The sequence below is a fragment of the Triturus cristatus genome, chromosome 1_2 (assembly GCF_964204655.1).
Source record: "Triturus cristatus chromosome 1_2, aTriCri1.1, whole genome shotgun sequence".
NCBI classification, from domain to species: domain Eukaryota; kingdom Metazoa; phylum Chordata; class Amphibia; order Caudata; family Salamandridae; genus Triturus; species Triturus cristatus.
This window is the reverse complement of record NC_140580.1, coordinates 206,052,472-206,074,698: the sequence shown is the minus strand read 5'-3', so window position 1 is coordinate 206,074,698 and position 22,227 is coordinate 206,052,472. Positions and strand designations below refer to the sequence as shown.

The window sequence follows — 22,227 nt, the reverse complement described above, 5'->3', positions numbered from 1 at the left end:
AAAGAAAAACAATCAGACCTCTGTGTTTGAAGTTGTAGTTGTCCAGAACGTTTTTAGGCCCTTGTCAAACCAATCTGCAGGAATGGAAAACATCACTGGTAGTATTGCAGCCTGGCAGCATTTACCACAAGCGAGCTTTACTTCAGAACCATTAACCCTCTTTTTACTGGTAATGTGGTATTTGTCACAGGACATAGACGATAACTGTGACAGATGAGTGGTCAAATGGGGTGGAGACGACATCCTCCCTCCCAGAAGACCTGGATGTTTTTTGGCCAGTTGAGGACTGGATCTATGGCGCTGTATGAGGGCTCGCTCGTGGAGTGTGGGCCAGTTGGTGGTGTCCGATGGCTGATGACATTCTGTAAAGTCCAGGTGGTTGTGTGTTGCGCGTGATGAGGTCTGGAGGCCAGAGTGTTTATGGAACAACTGAGAATGGAGCAATTTAAGATTCTTGCAGAGCATACTCATGGATTTTGAGGACGTGCCAGAAGTGTTAATAGAAAGAAAGGGCTTCTGATTGGGGACCTTGGTTGTTAAAATACTAGCTAGCAGCATTTCAAGGCCTGCTGAGGGACGGTGGGCAGGGGTGCTGAAACAATTTTCAGAATGGCGTTGCTTCTATCAATGTTACATCAAAGCAGCCATAGAATGGTGAAAAATCCAAGTGTCATACAAAGAACAAATGTGGCAAATTAGCCATGTCCATTCAGTGGGAGAGTGGTAAAGGTGTGGTATGTGTCCAGTGATACATTTGGGAGCAAACTCGCAAGCACATCACTAAAGCATTGTGTGGTAGTGCACTGTCATTTAAGACAGCACAATGTCCACTACATTTGCATATACAGTTTTACAGATAAGACAGGGGCGGTTCCTCCATTTGAGCGGAGGAGCGTCGCCCCACATGGAAAAGCACCAGGCCAGAGCAGTAAAATAAAATGGTAATAAAGTTTATTTCTTACCATTTAATTTTTCAGCAACCGACCCATCCTGCACTGAGTGACAGGACAGAGTGGGCTGTTGCTGCTGAGTGGCAGCAGGGAGCTGTGCGCTTTAAAATGCGCATTACTCTTTGGCCAGCCGTCTTGCGTTGGCCAGTCAGACATGCACATTTTAAATTTCTCTACCCAGATGTTTTAGACAGCTGGGTTAGTGAAAGCGCAGGCCTCCAGTGCTTTTTAAAGCACTGAGGGAGGCAGCTCCAACCAATCTTGGTGCTGCTCTTATGCTGGTGAGAGCTGTGCCATGATTGGTTAGGGGAGTTGGCTGGGTTCCGTGGAAGAGAGACGACCTGTGGAGGATGACTTCGCATCTCAAGGTGTGTGGTTTATTATTTTTTAGTTTTTTGTGTGTGTTCCCCGCACCACCATCCTCGGTACATGGTAGCTGCCACTGAGACATGAATATGTAGCTCAAAAGTGATGAGTGAAATATAGGTTTCAGGGAATATTTATCAATTGTGCACCATCCAAGTAAAGTGTCTTGATTTGTTTGGATCCAATTAAAAGCTTGGTTTCCATCACACTTCATAATTAAAAATGTGCCTCATTTATCTTTTCTTTGCTGCTGATTCATTTTGAAATATTTGTACGATTAATTTACAGGTATTTAAATGTTGTTGTGTATTTAAAAAAGTCTTCAGACTTTCTTTTTACGCTTCCTGTACCCTAGCAAGATTGTCACATAGTTCAGTATACAAACTTTTCTCACTTTGCAAATGAGAAAAAAAAGTAACAACAGTATCCCTTTTTTTCAGATGACATAGCCTGCATCAGGCCCCTATCTTTGAGCGCACTGCAAAAGCGTCTTTGAAGGCATCTTTATAGCTCATTCACCTTCTGAACCACAGCATGGTTATCTGGGGGGTGCTGCAGCACCCCTGCCTCTTAATTCCAACGCATATGATGGTGGGACATCTATAAGAGCCAATCTGTGGTGTCAAAGGCTCAGGGGGCTTTAGGGCTGGGTATCTGCTAGGGGTCTCTTTGAGCTGGTTGGGGGTCTCTAAAGAGTGTGCTATGGTGCCTGAAGAGACTGTGAGGGGTCTTGGTATTGTCTGAGGGTTTCAAAGGGTCTGTTGGAGATGTCTTAAGGCAGGCTGTGGGTATGTGAAGGACATGGTATCTAATGGCACGTTTTGGGTGTCTGAAGGTGGCATAAAGTAATCGGAGGGTCTGCCAGAAGTGGTTAATACTAGAATAAGAGTCTAATGCAGAACAAGGGTTTCAACGGCCTAGGTCAGGGTCTTGGAGTGCCTGCTATAAGTCCAAGAAGGCCTGCATAAGGTAAAACGTTCCTCTCTCCAGGCCTGTGAATTTGCACTCAAAGAATGTGTCATTAAACAAGAATTGTTGCTTAAAATATATCTGAGTGGGATTCCCCTGAAGACAGGTCCTTTTACTTTTACTTTCCCTTTCCCCTCACAGTAGTGTGTAAACAGCAATGTCTGGAATGCTCGTCAGCTACGTCCAAAGTTTGCAATTTTCCAACATGTGCACAAATACATGAGATTGTTTGATAAATATACCTTACGCCAATTCCTTTTTTAAAAGAGGAATTTTTCAGTGAGGTCTCAATGAGTGCTTTCACAATTGAGTTGCATGTTTCAATTTGGATTTTATATTGGGTTATTTCAGATGTCTTCTGTACACTCCTTTCATTTTCATAATCTGATTACATTTCTTCGCTGGTTTTTTGTTCTCCGTTTGATAGGGCTCATGCCTACCAACTTTCTCAATGTAGGAGCAAGGTTCATGATCTTTAAGCTAAACATGTTAATTAGGTTTTCTCTCTTAAAACTTCCACAACTCGAATGCAAGTTAATGCTGGAATTAAGTTCCATCATTTTATTCACTAGGGGACATACGTTTCATTGTAGCAGATTGCGAGTCCTTAATAGCGATTTTTAGGGACTTGCTATTAAGGACTCGCAAAATGCTATGTAGGTCGGAATCACAATAATTTTTGCGATTCCTACAAATTCCTTGTTTGCGACTCGCAAATTGCGAGTTGCAAATAAGGAATGGCTTCCCATTCATTCCTATGGGCCAAGAGGCCCATAGGAATGAATGGGAATTGCGTGCGCAATTTGCGAGTACCCAATAGGTATTCGCAAACTACGCACGCAATTTGAAGGGTGCAAGGGTTCCTAAAGGACACCCTATTACACCCCAGAGGGCATGTATGTGTGCCACATGGCACTTTGAAAAATGCATAAAATTGTATTTTTCAAGTAATTCGCAATTTACCACCAACCTGAAGTTGGTGCTAATTTGCGATTCCTTACAGCAAAATCGCAATTTGCGATGTCTACCAGAATAGCATTTAGGGAATCGCAAATTGCAATTCTCTAGATGCTTGCGCAAAATAGAGAATCGCAAATTTTGCGATTCCTTATTTTGCGAGTGGGTTTCTACTTACCTGCACTGCACAAAGCTAAATTGTGATTGCAAACGCTGAAATTCTGCAAATTTCAGCATTTGTGATTGCAATTTAGCTTGATACATCTGGCCCAGTATCCCCTTCTTAGGTGTTCCCCTAAAGACAGCATGTATATGAAAGCTTGACCTGCAGTATACTATAGTAGTGTAGTGTAGTGCAGTTAAGATTTGAACTGTTTTGGTTTGGGCCCATCATCTGATTGAGAGGCTGGCAAAATATTTGAATACTTGGTTCTTTGAGTGACAGTTTAGGAACCCAAGTTTGACTTTTCAAACATCACATGAGGGTACTATCCATTCTTAGGTCGAAGCCTACGAGACAGCACAGCTTTTTGGTTTGCTAGCAACTTCTTACAGACATTCTGAAAGCTTCCCTGGGACTGCATTGCACCTATTGATTATTACTGGCTTTATGTTTTGTAACTCATATTTGCTTGCTTTCTATTTGCTGGTATTATTTAGTTTAGGCTGTTCAACTTGAGTTAGTCCCTCTCATAGAGCAGACCCTATTTATTTTATTGATTCACGAGTGCTCGCTTTCTGTAAACAAGCCTTTAAATCCTGTTCTTATATTGTCACATTTGCTTTGCATTCAAAAACAGAGGTCAAATGTCAGGCTCGGTATTCCGCAGAAGCTTGGTGTTTACTTTTCTTTTTCTGACTTCAGAGTGAGAGAATTTATGTCACAATCTTGCAATGAAAGGAAAGGCTTTTTTTCAATGACACAACAAAAATTAAATGTCTGTAAATGAATTTTGCAGATATTTCTGAATAGATCAGAATTAGGAAAGAAGAAATAAAACACATTTTTGGGCAATTCTGGTGTGAGCCAGCAACAAATATTTTCATACAATTAAAACAAATATTTTAAAACAATTAAAACAAATCAATACACACATTATCATTTGTACTTTAATCAGTAAAACGGTATGTCTGTGCAAATGCAATGGTCATTTCAAATGAAAATGTGTTGCATACTCCACACTACGACACTCCACTCTACACCAATAAACTCTACAATACTCTACTCCACTCTATGCCCCTCTACTCTGCACAACTCTATGGCATGCCACTCATTTCTATGACACTCCACTAAACTCCACGACATGACACACCACTCTATGTGAATCCCCTGCACTCTACAACACGCCACGTCATGTCACTCCAGTCCACCACTTTCCACCACTCTACGACATGCCACCCCACTATACGACATGTCACTCCACTCTAAGCCACTATACTCTACGCCCTCGACTCTAAGACACTCTGTGACACGTCACTCTACGTCACACTACTATACTACACGCCAGCCCACTCTACGCCACTCCACTCTATGCCATGCTACTCTATGCCACTGTGCGATGCACCACTTTACTCTACTCTACTCTAAGACATACTACTCCACACCACTTCACTCTATGCTCCTACACTCTAGGTCCCTACACTCTATACCCCTCATGCCTCACTACTCTATGGCACTCTTCAACACTAATCCACTCTATGAAACTCAACTCTACGACACTAAACTCAACTCTACTCTACGACACCTAAAGCCACTCTACGCCACTCCACTTAATTCTACGCCCCTACACTGAACTCTATTTCACTTTACAACACTCTACGCCCATCCACTCTACTCCAGTCTATGCCATCCCACTATACAACAACACTATGCAACTCTCTACTCCACTCTATGCATGTCTATGACACTCTACTCCACTCTACTCCACTCTACGCAATTCACTCTATGTCACTCAATGCCACTCTACTCTATGACACAATACTCCACTCTACTCCACTAGGCCTCTCTATGACACCTAACTCTATGACACTCTATTCCACTCCATGACACTCCACTCTACAACACTCTACTCTACTCTACATCACTCCACTCAACGACACTCTACTCAATGACACTCCACTCTACGCCACTCTACGCCACTTCACTCTACTATATTTTATGCCACTCCACTCTACGACACTCTACTCCATTCTATGACACTCCACTGTACAACACTTTGCTCCACTCTACTTTACAGCACTCCACTCTACAACACTCAACTCTATGACACTCTAGTCCACTCTACGCTACAACACTCCACTTGATGACATTCCACTCTACTACACTCCAATCCACAACACTATACTCCACTCTATGCCACTTTACGCTATGATAAGCTACTCCAGTTTACACCACTCTACTCTACAACACTCTACTCCATACTACATAATTCCCTCTAGTCCACTCTGCACCACTTTACTGTACTCTACACCACTCCACTGTACTATACGACACTCTATTCCACTCAAAGCCACTAGACTCTAAGAAATCTCAACTCCATCCATGACACTCCACTCCACTCTATGCCACTGTACAACACTCTATTCCATTTTATGCCCCTCTGCTCTATGCCCTTCGACTCTACTCCACTCTACTCCCTCCATGACACTCCACACTACTCTATGCCACACCACTCTATGCTGCTCCACAAGACTCCACTCCAGGCCACTTCACAACACTCTACATCACTCCACAACACTCTCCTCTCCTTAACTCTATTTGGCTCCACTCTACGCTACTCCATGACACTCCACACCACTACATGATATTCTAAGCCACTCCATTCTTAGACACTCTGCTCAACTTTATGCCACTCCACTTATCGACAATAACCTCCACTCTATGCCACAATACTCTACTCCACTGTACACAACTGCCTCTGCGCCACTCCACGCCACTTTACTCCACTCTACATCACCCATCTCTACTCCAGGGCACTGAACTCCACTCTGTACCACAACACAGTACAACACTCTACTTCATTCTACGCAGTTTCACTGTAGTCTACTCTAATCCCTCTATAATCAAATCAAATCAGGAACATTTATTGAGCGCACAAATCACCCGAAAGTCTCATGGCGCTGGCGGACGACTCAGAATTGTCAGCATGTACAGGGAAGAAGCTAATGATCGAACAGCTATGTTTTTAATTCCTGGCGAAAGTGGTTATGGTCAGAGGTGATGCGTAGGTATAAAGGCAGTTTGTTCCAGAGGGTGGGCGCGAGAAAGGAAAAAGCCGACCCCCGTTTTTGACAGTGTGAACTCTGAGAGGAGTGAGGAGGGATTTATTACTGGATCTTAAGGGTCTGTTTGGCTGGTACCAGCTGAGTTTTTTAGTCCAGTAGCTGGGACCTCCACCATACATGTTTTTATGTGTTAGGCATAAGGTCTTAAAGCTGGTTCTCTTCTTCACTGGCAACCAGTGAAGATGTCTTAGGCTGGGCGCTGAGGGGATCCAGATGGGAGATTTAGCACCAACCTGGCTGCTGTGTTTTGCAGGACCTGAAGCCTGGAGAGGAGATCTACATTTATTGCTGTTAGAAGAGCATTGCCGTAATCCATACGGCTGATCATCAATCCCTGTACTAATGGTTTCCTGGCTTCTAGCGGGATCCACTTAAACACTTTGCGCAGATTGCCAATAATGCCAAAACAGGAGTGTCCTATAACACTATAGGACACTCTATTCCACCGCACAACGGCCCAATCTAAGAGCGGGGGGCTGGCGAATCCTGCAACAATCGCTGGAAAAACTGGTCAGGGGGTGCCTTGCTACGCCACTGGCAGAGCAGAATTCTTTCAGAATGCTTAGAGACATGCCTTTGTCCACGTCAAGACAACTTACAGCGGAGTAGAGGGCTCTCTTAATGGGAGAATTTTGTTTCTTAATTTTTCTTTTGGGACAACTTTATACTAATTTATCTTCTTGCTCGTATGCCGTTGATTGAGTTGAACTAATTCATTACTAAATGCATTAATGTATTGATTACTGATCAACACTAATTTAATGATTTTGAATTTGTAAACTGTTTAACCTTTAAAAGAACTTTTGTGGTTTGAAACATAATGACTCACTGTCTTCCTTGTGGAGTCTGATGTACATCCACGTGGGCGGAGGAGCGCCGCCCCACTGCTTTCTCGCAGTGCGACGACGGTGAATGTTGACTTCAGTTGTGGATTTTGGTTCCTCAGTTAGCACTTTATTTGCATAAAGAAAAGCACTAAACCACCAATGACAAAGACACTCATAAGGATATTGTCTATTTACATTATTGTTGATATCAATGACGTCATCACTCATGGCAGTGGCGTAGCTGTAGAGGGGGTGAAGGGGTTCATGGCATCCACTGGCTTGCTTTTTTGTTCTGTCATCCATTGCCTTGCATCAAATATGATCATGATAACTGCTTGCATTTTGCAATTGAAATGCAAGCACTTCACTTGCTTAAGCAGGACAAAGAGTGGATATTTTTTTTTAATGAACTGTTTGCTTTTCAGACGTAAAGTGCATCAGAGTTCCATTTGCTTGCTTGATTGAAGGGGCCTAGACAAGGGAACACACAAGGGGGCAGATTCATCAAGACTTTGCACCACCACAAATTCATGCGGAGTGACGCAAAATCGAGTAAAGTCTTGATAGGAGATTTACTTTCCAGCACAAAACATTTCATGCTTTTCTTTGTACTACATTATGTTAAAGGGGTGTTCCATGAGTGTTTATTTGGCATTTCAATACCACCAACTATAGCTTTTAATCCAAAGTCAAATCTACACATATTGTCAGACCCAGTTTTGCATCATATACATTTTTTTTCTTATAGATTTCATGCATTGCATGTGTGCTGCCCTGAATAGCACACATCCAGTGTATGGAATGTTAAAAAAATTGTCTAACCAAATACTGGACACTGGAAGAGTATTCAATACAAAACCTATGCTAGACATCACGCACACACTGCACCATGGTGCAAAGATATCCGTGTGGCATTAGACAGCACGTTTATACCACAGAGTAGGGGAAGAGAGCAACAGTATGACATTTTTAATAAATATGTTGTACCACTTCCTTCCCTAGTGCAACACAGTGCAACTTTGATTGCACTGTTAATAAAACCATAAACAGTTGTGAGGGCCAGTGAAGTTTGTGGCACCAGCGTTTAGCACATAAAGAATTTACTGCATTTGCAACATAATTTTCCATGTAATATGCAGATTTCACAAAATAAATTTTAGCTAGTATAGATAAAAATGAAATGGGCAGAGTATGATAGCAAGGTAACAGTGCTGCATATTTTGCATAATTGTAGTAGTTCTGACAATGACAAAGCTCAGCAGATTGGTTTGGAGAGTTGCTAATGTAATCATGACATCCATATTTCACAGGGAAACATGAAATATTTCCCACATATTTGGTGTGTGTGTTTGTGCGTGTGTGTGTGTGTGTGTGTGTGTGTGTAAAAATATATTCTCAAAGATAAGAACTGGTATAGGCTGGTGCCCCCAAGGAAAAGTTCACCCCCTCTGCAACCAAAACGTGCCACTGACACATAAGATCATCTTTTGAAAGTTAGGAGAGCAGCTCAATTTATGAATGCCCAAAAAACATTATATTCAGGGACCAATGTTTCCGCCAAATTCAAAGGGTAGTAATAAGCAGCGTTAGCAAATTGTTGGGAGCATATACCTCACATGCACTGAGCACAACACAGTACTGCACAACATTTATTCATAGTAGTCATGGGAATGGTTTTCAACATTTTCATGTAACCTTGAGCAGAAGTCGTCTACATCTTTGAATGCAATGCAATATCTGCATAAATATTTCTGTGCTAAACGAAGGTGAAATTTTAGGGAATGACAATGAAAATGATAATTAGTATTGCAAAATTTAATGTGAAAAATAATGAAACAAATACATTCTTTAGATGGAACATATTGGATTCTTGTACAGCCATCCTGATTGTGTTGAAAGTAAGCTAACTTTAAATGTGTACCTCTCCTCAAGACAGGTGTATCCTGACATCCATGCAGCAAGGGTGCTATGTGCTCCAGTGCAAGCAAGGAAAACGGGTTCCCTGGTTTTCTGGTGGGTGGGAAAATACTGCAATATAGGGAGTTTAGTGGACCCCCAGTCAACTGGGCATGTGCGCCACTGCACCCTTGTCACCATAGATAGCTACACCCCATCCACTTTTCTGTAGCCCTTACACATACCTATTTCAAACCCTCTTGTGCTGTGTCAGATTCTCTGCTCCCTCAGGCAACTTATTTCAGTACATGTGACATGCCACATTTAGGGCCTCATTTATGAAAAGTGGTGCATCGCTGCATGAAAACTTTCAGTGTGCCCTCCTTGCGACATCGTATTTACTGTACAGCGCTCCATGTTGCAAGGTTTTACAGGAACGTCAGTATTCTTAAAGTATCTGTAGGAGCAAAAGTGAAGCATTACTGGGTTGTGTCTGAAAACAGACGCAACTCCAGCAACGTGTCTTTTTACATGGGGAAAGCCCCATGTAACAGGGCCTGCGTCAGTCTTAAGCCTGCTATCTCATAGATTTCACTGCAACACTTTTAAAAGCCTTTTTTCGCAGGGGAGCGCCCACTCTGCATACATTATACCTGATGCAGGTATATTTTAGTGCAGGGCTTTACAAAGTGCCACATCTGCTTCGACACGTTGCTTTGTAAATATGGCGCAATGTGGCACATTTTTTTAATGCCGCCACAGCGTGGCATAAAGTGACACAACGGCGGCGCAAAGGGCTCATAAATAAGCCTCTTAGTCTCAAGGGGATGAGCGAGCATCGACTACGTGAATTGTGCAGTGTAGTTTTCATGCCAAACCTCACTATGCAAGTGCCCACTAATGAGCCCGCCATGCAACTCAGGTGAGCCGCCAAAACAACACATCAATAGCAAAGTCAGGGCTAGCAGTGTCACTAGCCTGTGTTGTCAGAGTCTGCTGCGTCACTGCTTCTTAGCTATAGCCATTCCTCCCTCCTTTCGGGTGCTTTTCAAACTTTCTTTCTGTCTGGATATTGAGACAGAGGTAGAAAATCCTCAAGAGATTTCTAAATGGTCCAGAATTTAAAGGAAATGTACAAACTATCTTAAATATATGTGGAATTTCTAAGATTTTGAAAACCTGCAAGAACGTAAGAGACCTGCTTTAGCCACTCAATAATCTATGCTTCCTACATGGGCTGTCCTTTGACAAGATTAACACTCTAGCGATTTATGTCATCCCCGCAACCTTTGGCAGCATTTTTGCCTTCCACATGCTTATATATCCTCGACACAGACCTCGGATATTCATGTGTCCTAGGATCACACTTCTATCACCAATGTGCCATTCACAAAATGTTTGTGCCCTGTGCAGCGGAGGTTTGCTGCTGGGGCTGCCCTTTGGCCAGGCCCTGTGTGTTGTGTGCAGCCATCCCCATTTTGCAGTCTTCCACCATACACAGTGGGAGTGGACAGCAAATACCAGCTGCACATAGCGATTGTTTGTCACATGACCATGCCTCTGTTTAAGTTCTCTGGTAAACCCCTTGCAGATGGAGAAGCGTCGCCCTACACAGGGGCGCACAACCTTTGTTGTTGTGATGCAGGAGTTGGCATAGGTGACATCCAGGCCCTACCCTCAACCCATATGTGTCCATTTTTTTCTGGGGTGGTTTTGTTACATACTTTCTTTGGTAAGAACAATGACATTAAAAGTCATGAGAACATAAACTTCAAACCATTACACCACTGAGTTGTAAACAGATAACTGCAATCTTTTGGATGTCAGTGGTTGACTGTTTTCCACCCACAATAATGCTTAAAAAAGAGAAAGAATAAACCAATAATTTCATGAAACCAGAACAGGTTTAATCAATCTGATAAACTCAGAACTAGATCTTGACTGCAGGTGCCCTCACATTCAAAAGGAGATAGTAAATGACCCATATTGCAGGGTCGGACAGGCCTGTAGGGCCATCAGGCAGTGCCCAAAGGGCTGATCTGACAGGTCAGTGTATGGGTTGTTTTTTTAGCTGCTTGTATGACTGTTTCACAGCCTGGTGGGCCGATTTCTACTTTTGAATTCTCTGACATTACCCCAAACAATGTCTGCAGTGAGCATAAATGCATGCAGTCTACCATATGTTGAAGAACCCCTAAAGTGCTTGTCTTTACAAGTTCAAAACTGCCCGGATTTGCAAATATGGTCCGAATTTTTAGGTATATGATTCACTAATGTGAGTCACTTTTAATTTGAGGGTCTGAACTATTTTCTGTCCCAGTCCGACCCTGCAAGTAAAGGTTTTTTTTCCCATGCATAAACCCAAAGCACTCAAATAAAATGCTACAAAAGAACGGATGTAATGGAAATGTAAAGGAAATTGCGCCCCTAAAAGAGTGTAATACAGTCAATGCAGATAATTTAAATACATTCGCCTGGCTCTGATAAACATAAAATAAAAACAAATCTTAATTAAATCATTTTAATTTTTGTGTATGGTTGCCTCAGCTCCTTGATGTTCGGGGGAACAGCAACATTTAGAGGAGCTATAAAGGGATTGCTCTCATCATTTCATTACAATCTAAGCGCACGTTTAAATATCGATGTTTAGCTTGAGGGACTTGGGGCTTCAAGGGGATCTTCAATCCCATTTTACTTTTGAGAAACTTGTTCTCTGGTTGGATGAGTCATACAGAGGTGAATTATCCTTTATTCTTGGAGATCAAATAGATATTTTTGACAATTGAAATCTGTTTACACCTAACACATTCCACTGATTTGTATTGTTCTCACTGCTCCTTTCGGTCGTTTGTCTGTTATTCTTGTTGAACAATGTTGTCAACTATAGTTTGAAAAGTCCAGAGACTTCGACAGGCAATCTGCGGCTTGTCGTGCCAGCCCACCCTTCTCACCCCTCTATGAGCTTGCTCTGACTTCCTGAGATCACTGTCAATGGCCAATAGCTGGACGCAATACTTCCTGAACGGGCCTGCACGCAGCGTTGTGCTAACAGGATTTCCTGGTTCCTACATGTTGAAACTTTGGAGGTTCCCAGAAATCACAGGGGACATCTTGTGTGTTGTAATGTGGAGGCCAGGCTTGTTTCAGAAGAGAACTTCAACGTGAGCTGAATGAATTGAGCTTTCACAAACCACACTTCGTACTGAAAATAGCAATTGGCTCTGTTATTTTGTGTTCATCCTTTCGCCTAACACTGTGCTCTGCTTACATCCTTTACTCATGGCGAACCGGTGATCGCTGTCCATCCAACCTAGCCTTCTGTCTTGAATCGGAGAAATAAACAATATGGAGGATTTCCGGGGACACACACAAACTAGAAATGAGTGTGACCATGACACACAGAGCAGAAGAGAGAGAGAGAGGCAGAGAGAAGAAAAGCAGGTGGAAAGAACAGCTTGCAGTGCTCCGCCATGCCACACTCTGTCTGCTGTCCGCCCTTCACTCCCGGGTCCTAGACCTGGTCTGGAACACACAAAATGCTATATTTTAGTGGCTCTTTCTGAGCCAATGATTACATTAGGCACTAATTCAACATGGGTAAAGGCGCCGGAGCTTAGATTTTACCTCACATGGCTCAGAGGGATTAAGATACCTTTTCTAATGGTCTTTCCTGTTACAGGCACCTGGTTTCCCTCATTACCGTGTTGCCCAGGCGATGGGAAGTCACACCAGTCAACCAAGCACTCTATCCTTTTCTGTACCCTGTATACTTCTTTTAGAACATGGTTTTTACTCCCAATTCTCAGTAAAAGATTGTTCACCAATCATCAGGAGGGCTTGCTTTTTCTCCAGCGCCTTGAGTCACTTTAGTTATGCAGCTCAGTCCCAAATTGTATTACTGTAGCACTAAAATTGAGAATTCAACATGCATTGTGATTTAAGGAGTGATACTGTTTTAAACATGGACATTTGTTTTTGACTGCCTAACTTTTTATATTTGCATTATGTTAAAGGGAGACATAACAGGCAAAGCCTGTTGCTGATACGATTTTAGATCAAAGTGACAACTTTTAGACGAGATTTTAATATGTCAATGGGGGGGTATTGCTCTTGCAGCCTGATTGCCATACGTTTCCATTGTAAAGTGGTATTTTTAGATGAGATTGTAATATGAACATTCCCTTTCAATTGCTTGATATTTTATAATCGTGGACATTCCCTCCTGACTGTTTGATATTTGATAATTGTTGTATGCCAAAGGGTGGCACAGAAACGGCAACTCTATTGCGATGTGATTTTATTGTCATGTGATATTCCCCAAATTAGATTTTTTATTGTGCTTTTATGGTCTGATGACCGAATAAAGTTGATGACTGACAAATTATCCTTAGTATTTTTCCTTTCCTTGAGTACCTGTTGAATTCCAAGCTGCATCTTTCAAAAACGTGCAGGCATCTGCCTTGAAATGCTCATTGCTAAGGAGGATTGAGAATCATATACCACGTTCATAGTTGTGCATTACTGCTCATTTGCTAGGGATCTGTTAATAAGCAAAGAGGACCCCTCAAATCTTGTACTTCCAATTATATTTCCTTGTGTAAGCCGGTGGATTTTTATTTGGGAGATGTGACACTTCCACTGATACTCCCTGCAGGGTAAGAGGCAGAGAATCATATTGGTGTGCTGTCAGCCAGTTAAGGCATGGGGCTTTAGTATACATCCCAATTAAGTGCCTCATATTTCTGCCCAGATGATGACATCAAAATGGCACCATCTGTTGGTGTGTTTGTACACTATATATATGGATAAGACACTGTTCCATGTTGGCCACTAAAATACACACTCACCCAGAAGATCGCCAGATACGATGCTATATTCCACCTGTCCATTAAGCCCGGAGTCTCCATCCACAGCCTTCACAGTTGACACTCTTGGGCCTGGCTGACCTTCTGTGAGATCAAAGGGTCCCTCGTACGACTTGGGAAATACCGGCGGATTGTCATTAATGTCATTCACATTTACCAAGACCTGCAATAGATGGAACATGTCACATGGTCATGTACCGTATGTTTCTTTTTGCAGTTGCCTATAGCATTGCACAAGGTCTGGAATAAGTTAAGTGCACAGTACAGGGAGGTGTCAAAAACATATACAGTACAACACAATTATTCATACAGTACATTTATTCATATAAGAAAGGGGTTAAATGAGATATATGCCCGGTGCTACACCTCTATACAGCACCTATTACCATTAGGTGCCAATAAATGCAAAAGACAGGAGCACATTCAAAAATCCAGAGTTTGTAGAGGTGATTACAAATCATGGAATTTGAGTCCAGACATTTTATATGAAAAAGTCCACTTTATCAAGTTTCAAATTTTATGAAACAGTCCAGTTTTAAGAAAAAATATCTAACGTTGTGCTCAGTGCTTACACCCAAGGTCAATCTTTACAATGGTGATATCCACAGTCTGGTGATACAGTGTCAATATCCACGTCAAACAATGCCAATATACACAGCAAATACATGTTTCAGGGCATACCCGCTTCATCAAGGCTTTATATTCACACACTTTTTTCCGTATCATCCATTCACTATGCGTTCCCATTCCGAAAGAACCGTTTTTAAGTGGTAATAATGGTGTTGGCATCAAATTGTAATTTGAGCATTGCAACCCCCACATACTATGATCACAATAATACTGTTTCACCCAATTAAGCATCTAATGAAGATATGGAATTGAGTTATCTCCCACACAATTACAAAGTATCCCCCTCATCTCGGGTATCAGAAAAAGTCTTGCATCCAATTTCAGAAAGTCACCCATATCAGAAAAAAAATGGATGACTGCTAATTTGCCCACAAGACTTTATCTGACGCTCGTGATGAAGGGGGAAGCTTTAGAATTGCGTGTGAAATAATTCAATTTTATATCTTCATTAGATACTTAATTGGCTCAAATATCATTGTGATTATAGATTGTGCAAGTTCATTAGAACACTTTTTTCCGCCCTCAGTACAGAGTAGACTTGAGGACTTATCTCTACAAGATCCGATGAACTCATCTACGCACTTTTCAGTATGCCTCATCTACAGACTGGTTGGTCTGAGACATCCCTAGGGTTTCAAATTCCAAAGGGAAATACGCTTGGCAAATCTCTATTTGTGAGTAGCAAAATGACGGAAAATCATCTTTTCTACTCTCCTGAAGGTGAAATGCAAAAAGAGATTTTTTTGTGACGGGCCAGTTCCAAAACATCCACTGAAAGTTTTTAACACATGGGTGGGCACCAGACTGCTTACATAGGTAGAATCTCTTCTGGTTGGAAATACCTTGTATAGTGTATTTTTACATTGATTAAATGTGTATGCACTGACATACTTTTGCTTTTAAATTAATTCTCTATAATGTGTAGAAATGCAGTTTCCTGCTATGTGTAACTAGGTCACAAATTAGATACAAATGCAATCTATTTTATAATGGAAGCCATCTATTTCACCCATGTTCTGTTTTCCCCCTTCCCACTTCTCTCCTTGCAAAATCTGCAGCACACAGCCAAGCTGAGGTGTACAGGTTTATTTCTACTGCTATTGTTATACCGCCTCGTTGAACTTCCCCAGCTCATAACAACCTACTTTACCAAGGCCCTTCCTTTGGTTCACTGTGGCATATTCAGTCATATAATACGTCATTGTTAATGTATTTAGTTTTGTTCTAGCATCTCTGGACGATAATACTAGGCCTGGGCGGTGAACTTCGCTCCGTTCGAGGAGTTTGCAGAGTTTTCTGCACCCCGCACTCCATGGAGCTTGCGGCGTGCAGGAAACTCCGCTTCGCGATGTGCAGTGGAGTTTTTTACCCGCTCGCGATCGCGAACGGTAAGTTCACGAGCGCCAGCTGCTGCTCGGGTAGAATTTCCACCCGAGCAGCAGTAATACCAGCACAAACTGCAGTTCACACTGCACTCCGCCACTCGCGGAACTTCGCAGAGTTTTTTTGTAACTTGGCGGAGTTCTCCGAGAGCGTTCTGAATAATTATTCATGTGGTGAGGTAGTGCTTAGGTGTTAAGGCAATATGACATTTATTTTTCATGTGCTCCAATTTGCTGATGAAAGTAAAATATTTGCTACCAGCACAGTGAGTCAGTGGATTCTGTAATTTCATATTTGAAAATATTGTATAAAACCCCTGAATTTTGTGGGTGAGCCAGAAGACTATCCAGTTCTACTAGGGAGGCTATCTGTTATTCTTCCGATTTTGTTGCTTACTTGGGACTTAGAACATTTACTGATCTTGATTTCTTGGTATAACTTTTATATTGAGAGCCTTCATGGCGTTAACTCTGTATCACCTACCTCCGAATTTGTAATAAAACTGTTTAACTTTTATTTGACGTAGAACTCAGCTATTGAGTGGGCCCATTTACTGAATAATTGATTTTTGTAATTTAGATTTTTTGGGAGGTGCCTTAACACGGCAACACATTGCCTCATGAAATTTGAGGTTTAACACCATCTCCAATCCAGTGAAATGTGCTCATAGTGATTGAGGTAAATTTGGGTGTGACAAAAAGTTTGGGAAACCCGCATCCACAAAGCCTGAGCAATCTTTGCCCATTGAACTCAGAAAATAGACTGGAGGAACTTCAATATATGGAATAAAGTACTCACTGCCATACATTATAACATAAGGTTATTGCAAGTCACTGAGGAGTTCCACAACAATATAGAGGAACAAGGCCAAAGGCTTAGTTTCTTTATAAGGTTTTGGAACTTCAAGGTGACTTGCAACATCCTTCTAATGTACAGTAGTGGGGTACTTTATTCCTTAATACATGGTCAGACCTTTCCCCTAAACCACATAAATCTGAAGCTCTTTCATATAGAATAAAACTCTAATCTCTAGTGAACAATTAAATACATTAAAAAAGCTGTTAGATATTTGCTGCAAATAATTGTTAGAAGTAGTTTAATACAAGTTTTTTTTTAATAAAAAGGTGCAATAGAAACATGCAGAAATTTCTATAGTTACTCACTGTAAGTAAAATGTAAACATGTTGCCATAAATATCTACTTTTTGCTTGCCACTGTACAGCTAGAAAAACAGGGCAGAAGAAAGAAAAGCAACATTTGTTTTTGTCCTTTAAACAGCTGCTTTATTAAAGCTCCTTTACCAGACCTGCCTGTCTCTTAGCTGTTGGCTCTGGCAGCAGACATTGTGAGGTCAGAACCCAACTGTGGTCATTTATTAAAGTTGAGTTCTTACTTTATTTCTTTATAACCTGTGACTGGGTGTATCACAAGTCGCCTATTATAAAGAAATTATGGACCGGTTTTTATACAGGGATTGCAGAATCCCATCTATTATAGATTAATGCATAACAGCTAGCCCTTATTGGCCAACAAAAATTAGCACAAACATGCACACCACATGCCCTTACCTGAATTAAGAAAATTGTGTTTTGAGTGTGATCTGACCTGTGGCATCTGTCTAAAGATCACACATTAAAATATTATCCTTTGTGTTCTCCATGATAGGACAAGGTTCAACCATAGTTTACTAGTTATTCACAATTCTTTATAAGGTATAAATGTTCTTGACTTGGAAAGTAGCAGGTACCACAGATCAGGGATTTTCAGCTGTGCATTTATCTTTGACTCCTCTGACTGTTTATTCTTCCTTTTTTCAGAGGAGTACTAGCCTCAGTGTGTATGGTACTAGATCCAGTACAACACTATTCCTTCATATCGGGCTTAGAAAAGAAATGAAAATAGAATGTGGATATTTGGACTTTGTGCAGCTGATACAGAAACAAACTCTTCACTCCCACAACAGAGTATTCTGGTGCTGAGACCATTATTTTGGAGGACTGGGCCTGAGCCAGCTCTACTCCATTATCAAGTTGCCCTGTAAGGTCTGATATACTGTTCTGAGTACCCTCCTGTCTAACCATAACCTTAAAATATGTAAAAAGGGGATTTGATGCTGTAGGATGTTCACCCTTGCAGCTAAATTCTTGCCTACCTGGATCTGCTGGTGTATTGTAAGGCCCAAAGGACGCCCACCTCATTCTATGGGTTGCTCAATCTCCCAATACAGATGGTGCTAGTTTGAGACCAGTAACCACAGGATGTTCTGATAGCGGGTCCAAGCTATCGCCATATTGAATATAGGGATTCCATATATATCTGTGTGATCATTCAAATATTTGCCTGCACCCTGTCTATGGACAACAGCTAAGGATTGAGACTTGTACAATTGCCTTAGCTTTCATGTACTTCTGCCTTTCACTCATCTGCACACCACACTAGTAATATGAGTGGAATATGACTCTAATCTTGACTAATTACTAATACATGAGCATTTTACTTTAATCAAAAGTGCACCTTAAATATATTAGTGTTGTGTGGGCTCACCACCTCTATCAGACGCATGCTGCTTTCAAAAAAGTAATGGAGAGAAAAATGCTAGTTGTCACTCATACAGTATGGTCTACATGTGTATTATGTGTTGGTGACATATGTCAACACAAAAATGCAAGCTATGTCTGTGCTCCTAAAACTGCTGAACACATTAAGTATTTAAAATCTTCCTGACACCAGCACTGATTAATATGTAATAGTATATATATGTATGTATATAAAATTCAGTGAAAAAACCATAGGTTTCACACATGTTATAGTTAGCTGGACATTTTACTGATAAAAAACCAATGAAATTCCCCCGTTATAGTTAGTGCAGGCAACTATAACTCACGCGACCGCAATCCTCTGCTGATGCTAATACTGTATTTAGACACTTATTTGCCCATGTCTTCTTCCATTAAATTTTAGCTATACATATATTACAAATATTTTTTTTTCAAAAGACACATATGTCATCAGCAGAGGATTGCGGTCGCGTGAGTTATAGTTGCCTGCACTAACTATAACGGGGGAATTTCATTGGTTTTTTATCAGTAAAATGTCCAGCTAACTATAACATGAGTGAAACCTATGGTTTTTTCACTGAATTTGCAAGGTTTTTTAAATGCTAATTCCTAACTATAACGTGTGTGAAACCTATGGTTTTTTCAGTGAATTTGTACGTTTTTTTAAATGCTAAGTTACTTTACGCCATTCGTGGCGTGCGCGCCCACTTAACGCAGTTCGTTCCGTGCGCGCACGGTGTGCTTCGCGCACCGTGCGCGCACAGTGAGCACGCGGTGCGCTTCGCGCACCGCGCGCCCACTTTACGCAGTTAGTGCCGTGCACGCACGGTGGGCACGCGGTGCGCTACGCGCACCGCGTGCCCACGTTACGCTAGATGGGCCATGTACGCACGATGCGCTTCGCGCACCGTGCGTACATGGAGGACATATGATGCGCTTCGTTGTGAAAGGTAATATTTTAATTTTTCACATATGTCATATGCCTTGCACAAATGGTGCCCTTCGGGCACCATTTGCACATGGGGTGGGGAGAGTATGGATATTTTTTTTTTTTTAAATAATTTTTACCGTACGCGTACGGTAAGCGTAAACGGCGAAATTATCGAAAAAATTATAATTCCGTTTTTGGCCTTGGGGGATCTTTGGGGACTCCCTCAACATGGCTAGCTGCTTAGGAGCTGTCTAAACAGCCCCTTTACATGTTTTTGGCCTTTGTTTTTTAACCCCCTCTCCGAGTGCGAGAGAGAAAATGGCGGCCGCCACTTCCTGGTTTCGACCGATTCGAATGTTTACTAAGATCTAACAGCCAAATAGATTCGCGCTCACGCACGGCACCGTACGCGTACGGTAAGCTTACCGTAAGCGCACCGTAAGCGCACCGTAAGCTGCCACAGATATATATATTGATTTAAATGCTATTTTCTCAGGAACTACTGAACAGATTTACACCAGACCTACAAAAGGCACTTCCTTGACCTGAGGACTACCTCTCTGCCAAATGTCAAGTAACTCTGTTCAGCCGTTCGGGCTGTAGCTGTGTCTAAAGGTCCTATGGAAAAATGCATGGGAAAAACGCGTTTTGGGACCCCCCTTTTTTCTCAGCCCCCGCTTGACGAATCCCCCCGAGACTTTCAGGGTAGGAGCGGAGCGTAGCGCCCCACCTATTTTGAAAATTTCGCGAGGATTCGTCGACCGGCGCCAAAGTTATTCCAAATAGAATGTTGCGGTTTTCCTATGGAAACAGGGTCCTAACTATAACTACCTACTGGCGACTGCCAGTAGGTAATATATGTATATATATATATATATATATATATATATATATTCACTGAAAAAACCATAGGTATCACACATGTTATAGTTAGCTGGACATTTCACTCGTAAAAAAACATTGAAATTCCCCCGTTATAGTTAGTTCAGCTAAATATAACTCGCGCGACCGCAATCCACTGCTGATGACGTCACATCTTACATCACTCATGACATGGTCAGTGACATCACTCATGACATCACTGATGACATCTCAAATGACATCACTGATGACATCACTGATGACATCATCCAGTGAATATGTGTCTTTCTGAAAAATAAATATTTTTTATATATGTATATCTAAAGGTTAATGGAAGAATAAATGGGTAAATAAGTGTCTAAATGGATGTTAGTTTTTGTAAAATTAATTGTATAACTGACTTATTAACATTATCTTAGTGAATACAGTGATGTAATATGTGACATCATCAGCAGTGGATTGCGGTTGCGCGAGTTATATTTAGCTGAACTAACTATAACGGGGGAATTTCAATGGTTTTTTTCGAGTGAAATGTCCAGCTAACTATAACGTGTGTGAAACCTATGGTTTTTTAAGTGAATTTGCAAGGTTTTTTAAATGCTAATTTCTAACTATAACATGTGTGAAACCTATGGTTTTTTTAGTGAATTTGTAAGGTTTTTTAAATGCTAATTTATGTATGTATTATTATATTTTTTATATATTTATTTTACAATATACTACCTATGTATATAGTTTGCCAGTAGCCCGGTGGCAGTGGGCTTGCTGGTTAACGCTTGGATTGCTGGTCGCGATCACCCTGCTCTCCGCCCCCGCTGATTACTAGCGCAGGCGATGTACATTTGTATCGTATTTTACTGCTTTTAACTTATTTTCAAAGTTTGTGCAGGTCTCTTACCTTATTGCGGTTTCAGAGGTGGGCTGCCAGGGCGGGTTGGTGTATTTGCGGGCTCCTAGCAGCAACGGGCGCCATCTTTGATCGGGCTGCCTTCCTTCCTAGCCCTGCCCCTCCTCCACCGCCCCGCCCCTACTTAAGAGCCTGGACCTGTTCTCTTACCGTGTTTGCCAGTAGCCCGGTGGCAGTGGGCTTGCTGGTTAACGCTTGGATTGCTGGTCGCGATCACCCTGCTCTCCGCCCCCGCTGATTACTAGCGCAGGCGATGTACATTTGTATCGTATTTTACTGCTTTTAACTTATTTTCAAAGTTTGTGCAGGTCTCTTACCTTATTGCGGTTTCAGAGGTGGGCTGCCAGGGCGGGTTGGTGTATTTGCGGGCTCCTAGCAGCAACGGGCGCCATCTTTGATCGGGCTGCCTTCCTTCCTAGCCCTGCCCCTCCTCCACCGCCCCGCCCCTACTTAAGAGCCTGGACCTGTTCTCTTACCGTGTTTGCCAGTAGCCCGGTGGCAGTGGGCTTGCTGGTTAACGCTTGGATTGCTGGTCGCGATCACCCTGCTCTCCGCCCCCGCTGATTACTAGCGCAGGCGATGTACATTTGTATCGTATTTTACTGCTTTTAACTTATTTTCAAAGTTTGTGCAGGTCTCTTACCTTATTGCGGTTTCAGAGGTGGGCTGCCAGGGCGGGTTGGTGTATTTGCGGGCTCCTAGCAGCAACGGGCGCCATCTTTGATCGGGCTGCCTTCCTTCCTAGCCCTGCCCCTCCTCCACCGCCCCGCTCCTACTTAATCGTGCAGCATGTGTCAGCGCAGCAGACGAGCGCAGCGGGCGCGACGTAGGCGCGCCGGAGT

General features: G+C 42.1%; 1 protein-coding gene across 2 annotated transcripts in view; it reads right to left on the bottom strand.

Annotated features, from left to right (window-relative positions):
• The window catches only part of CDH23 (cadherin related 23), a 1,199,511-nt gene that overhangs the window by 506,240 nt on the left and 671,044 nt on the right, over nt 1-22,227 (bottom strand). For both annotated transcript variants that reach the window (XM_085603466.1, XM_085603467.1), the window contains exon 16: nt 14,098-14,278. In XM_085603466.1, coding sequence (XP_085459592.1) covers nt 14,098-14,278 — 181 coding nt within the window. The remainder of the gene's footprint in view (nt 1-14,097; nt 14,279-22,227) is intronic.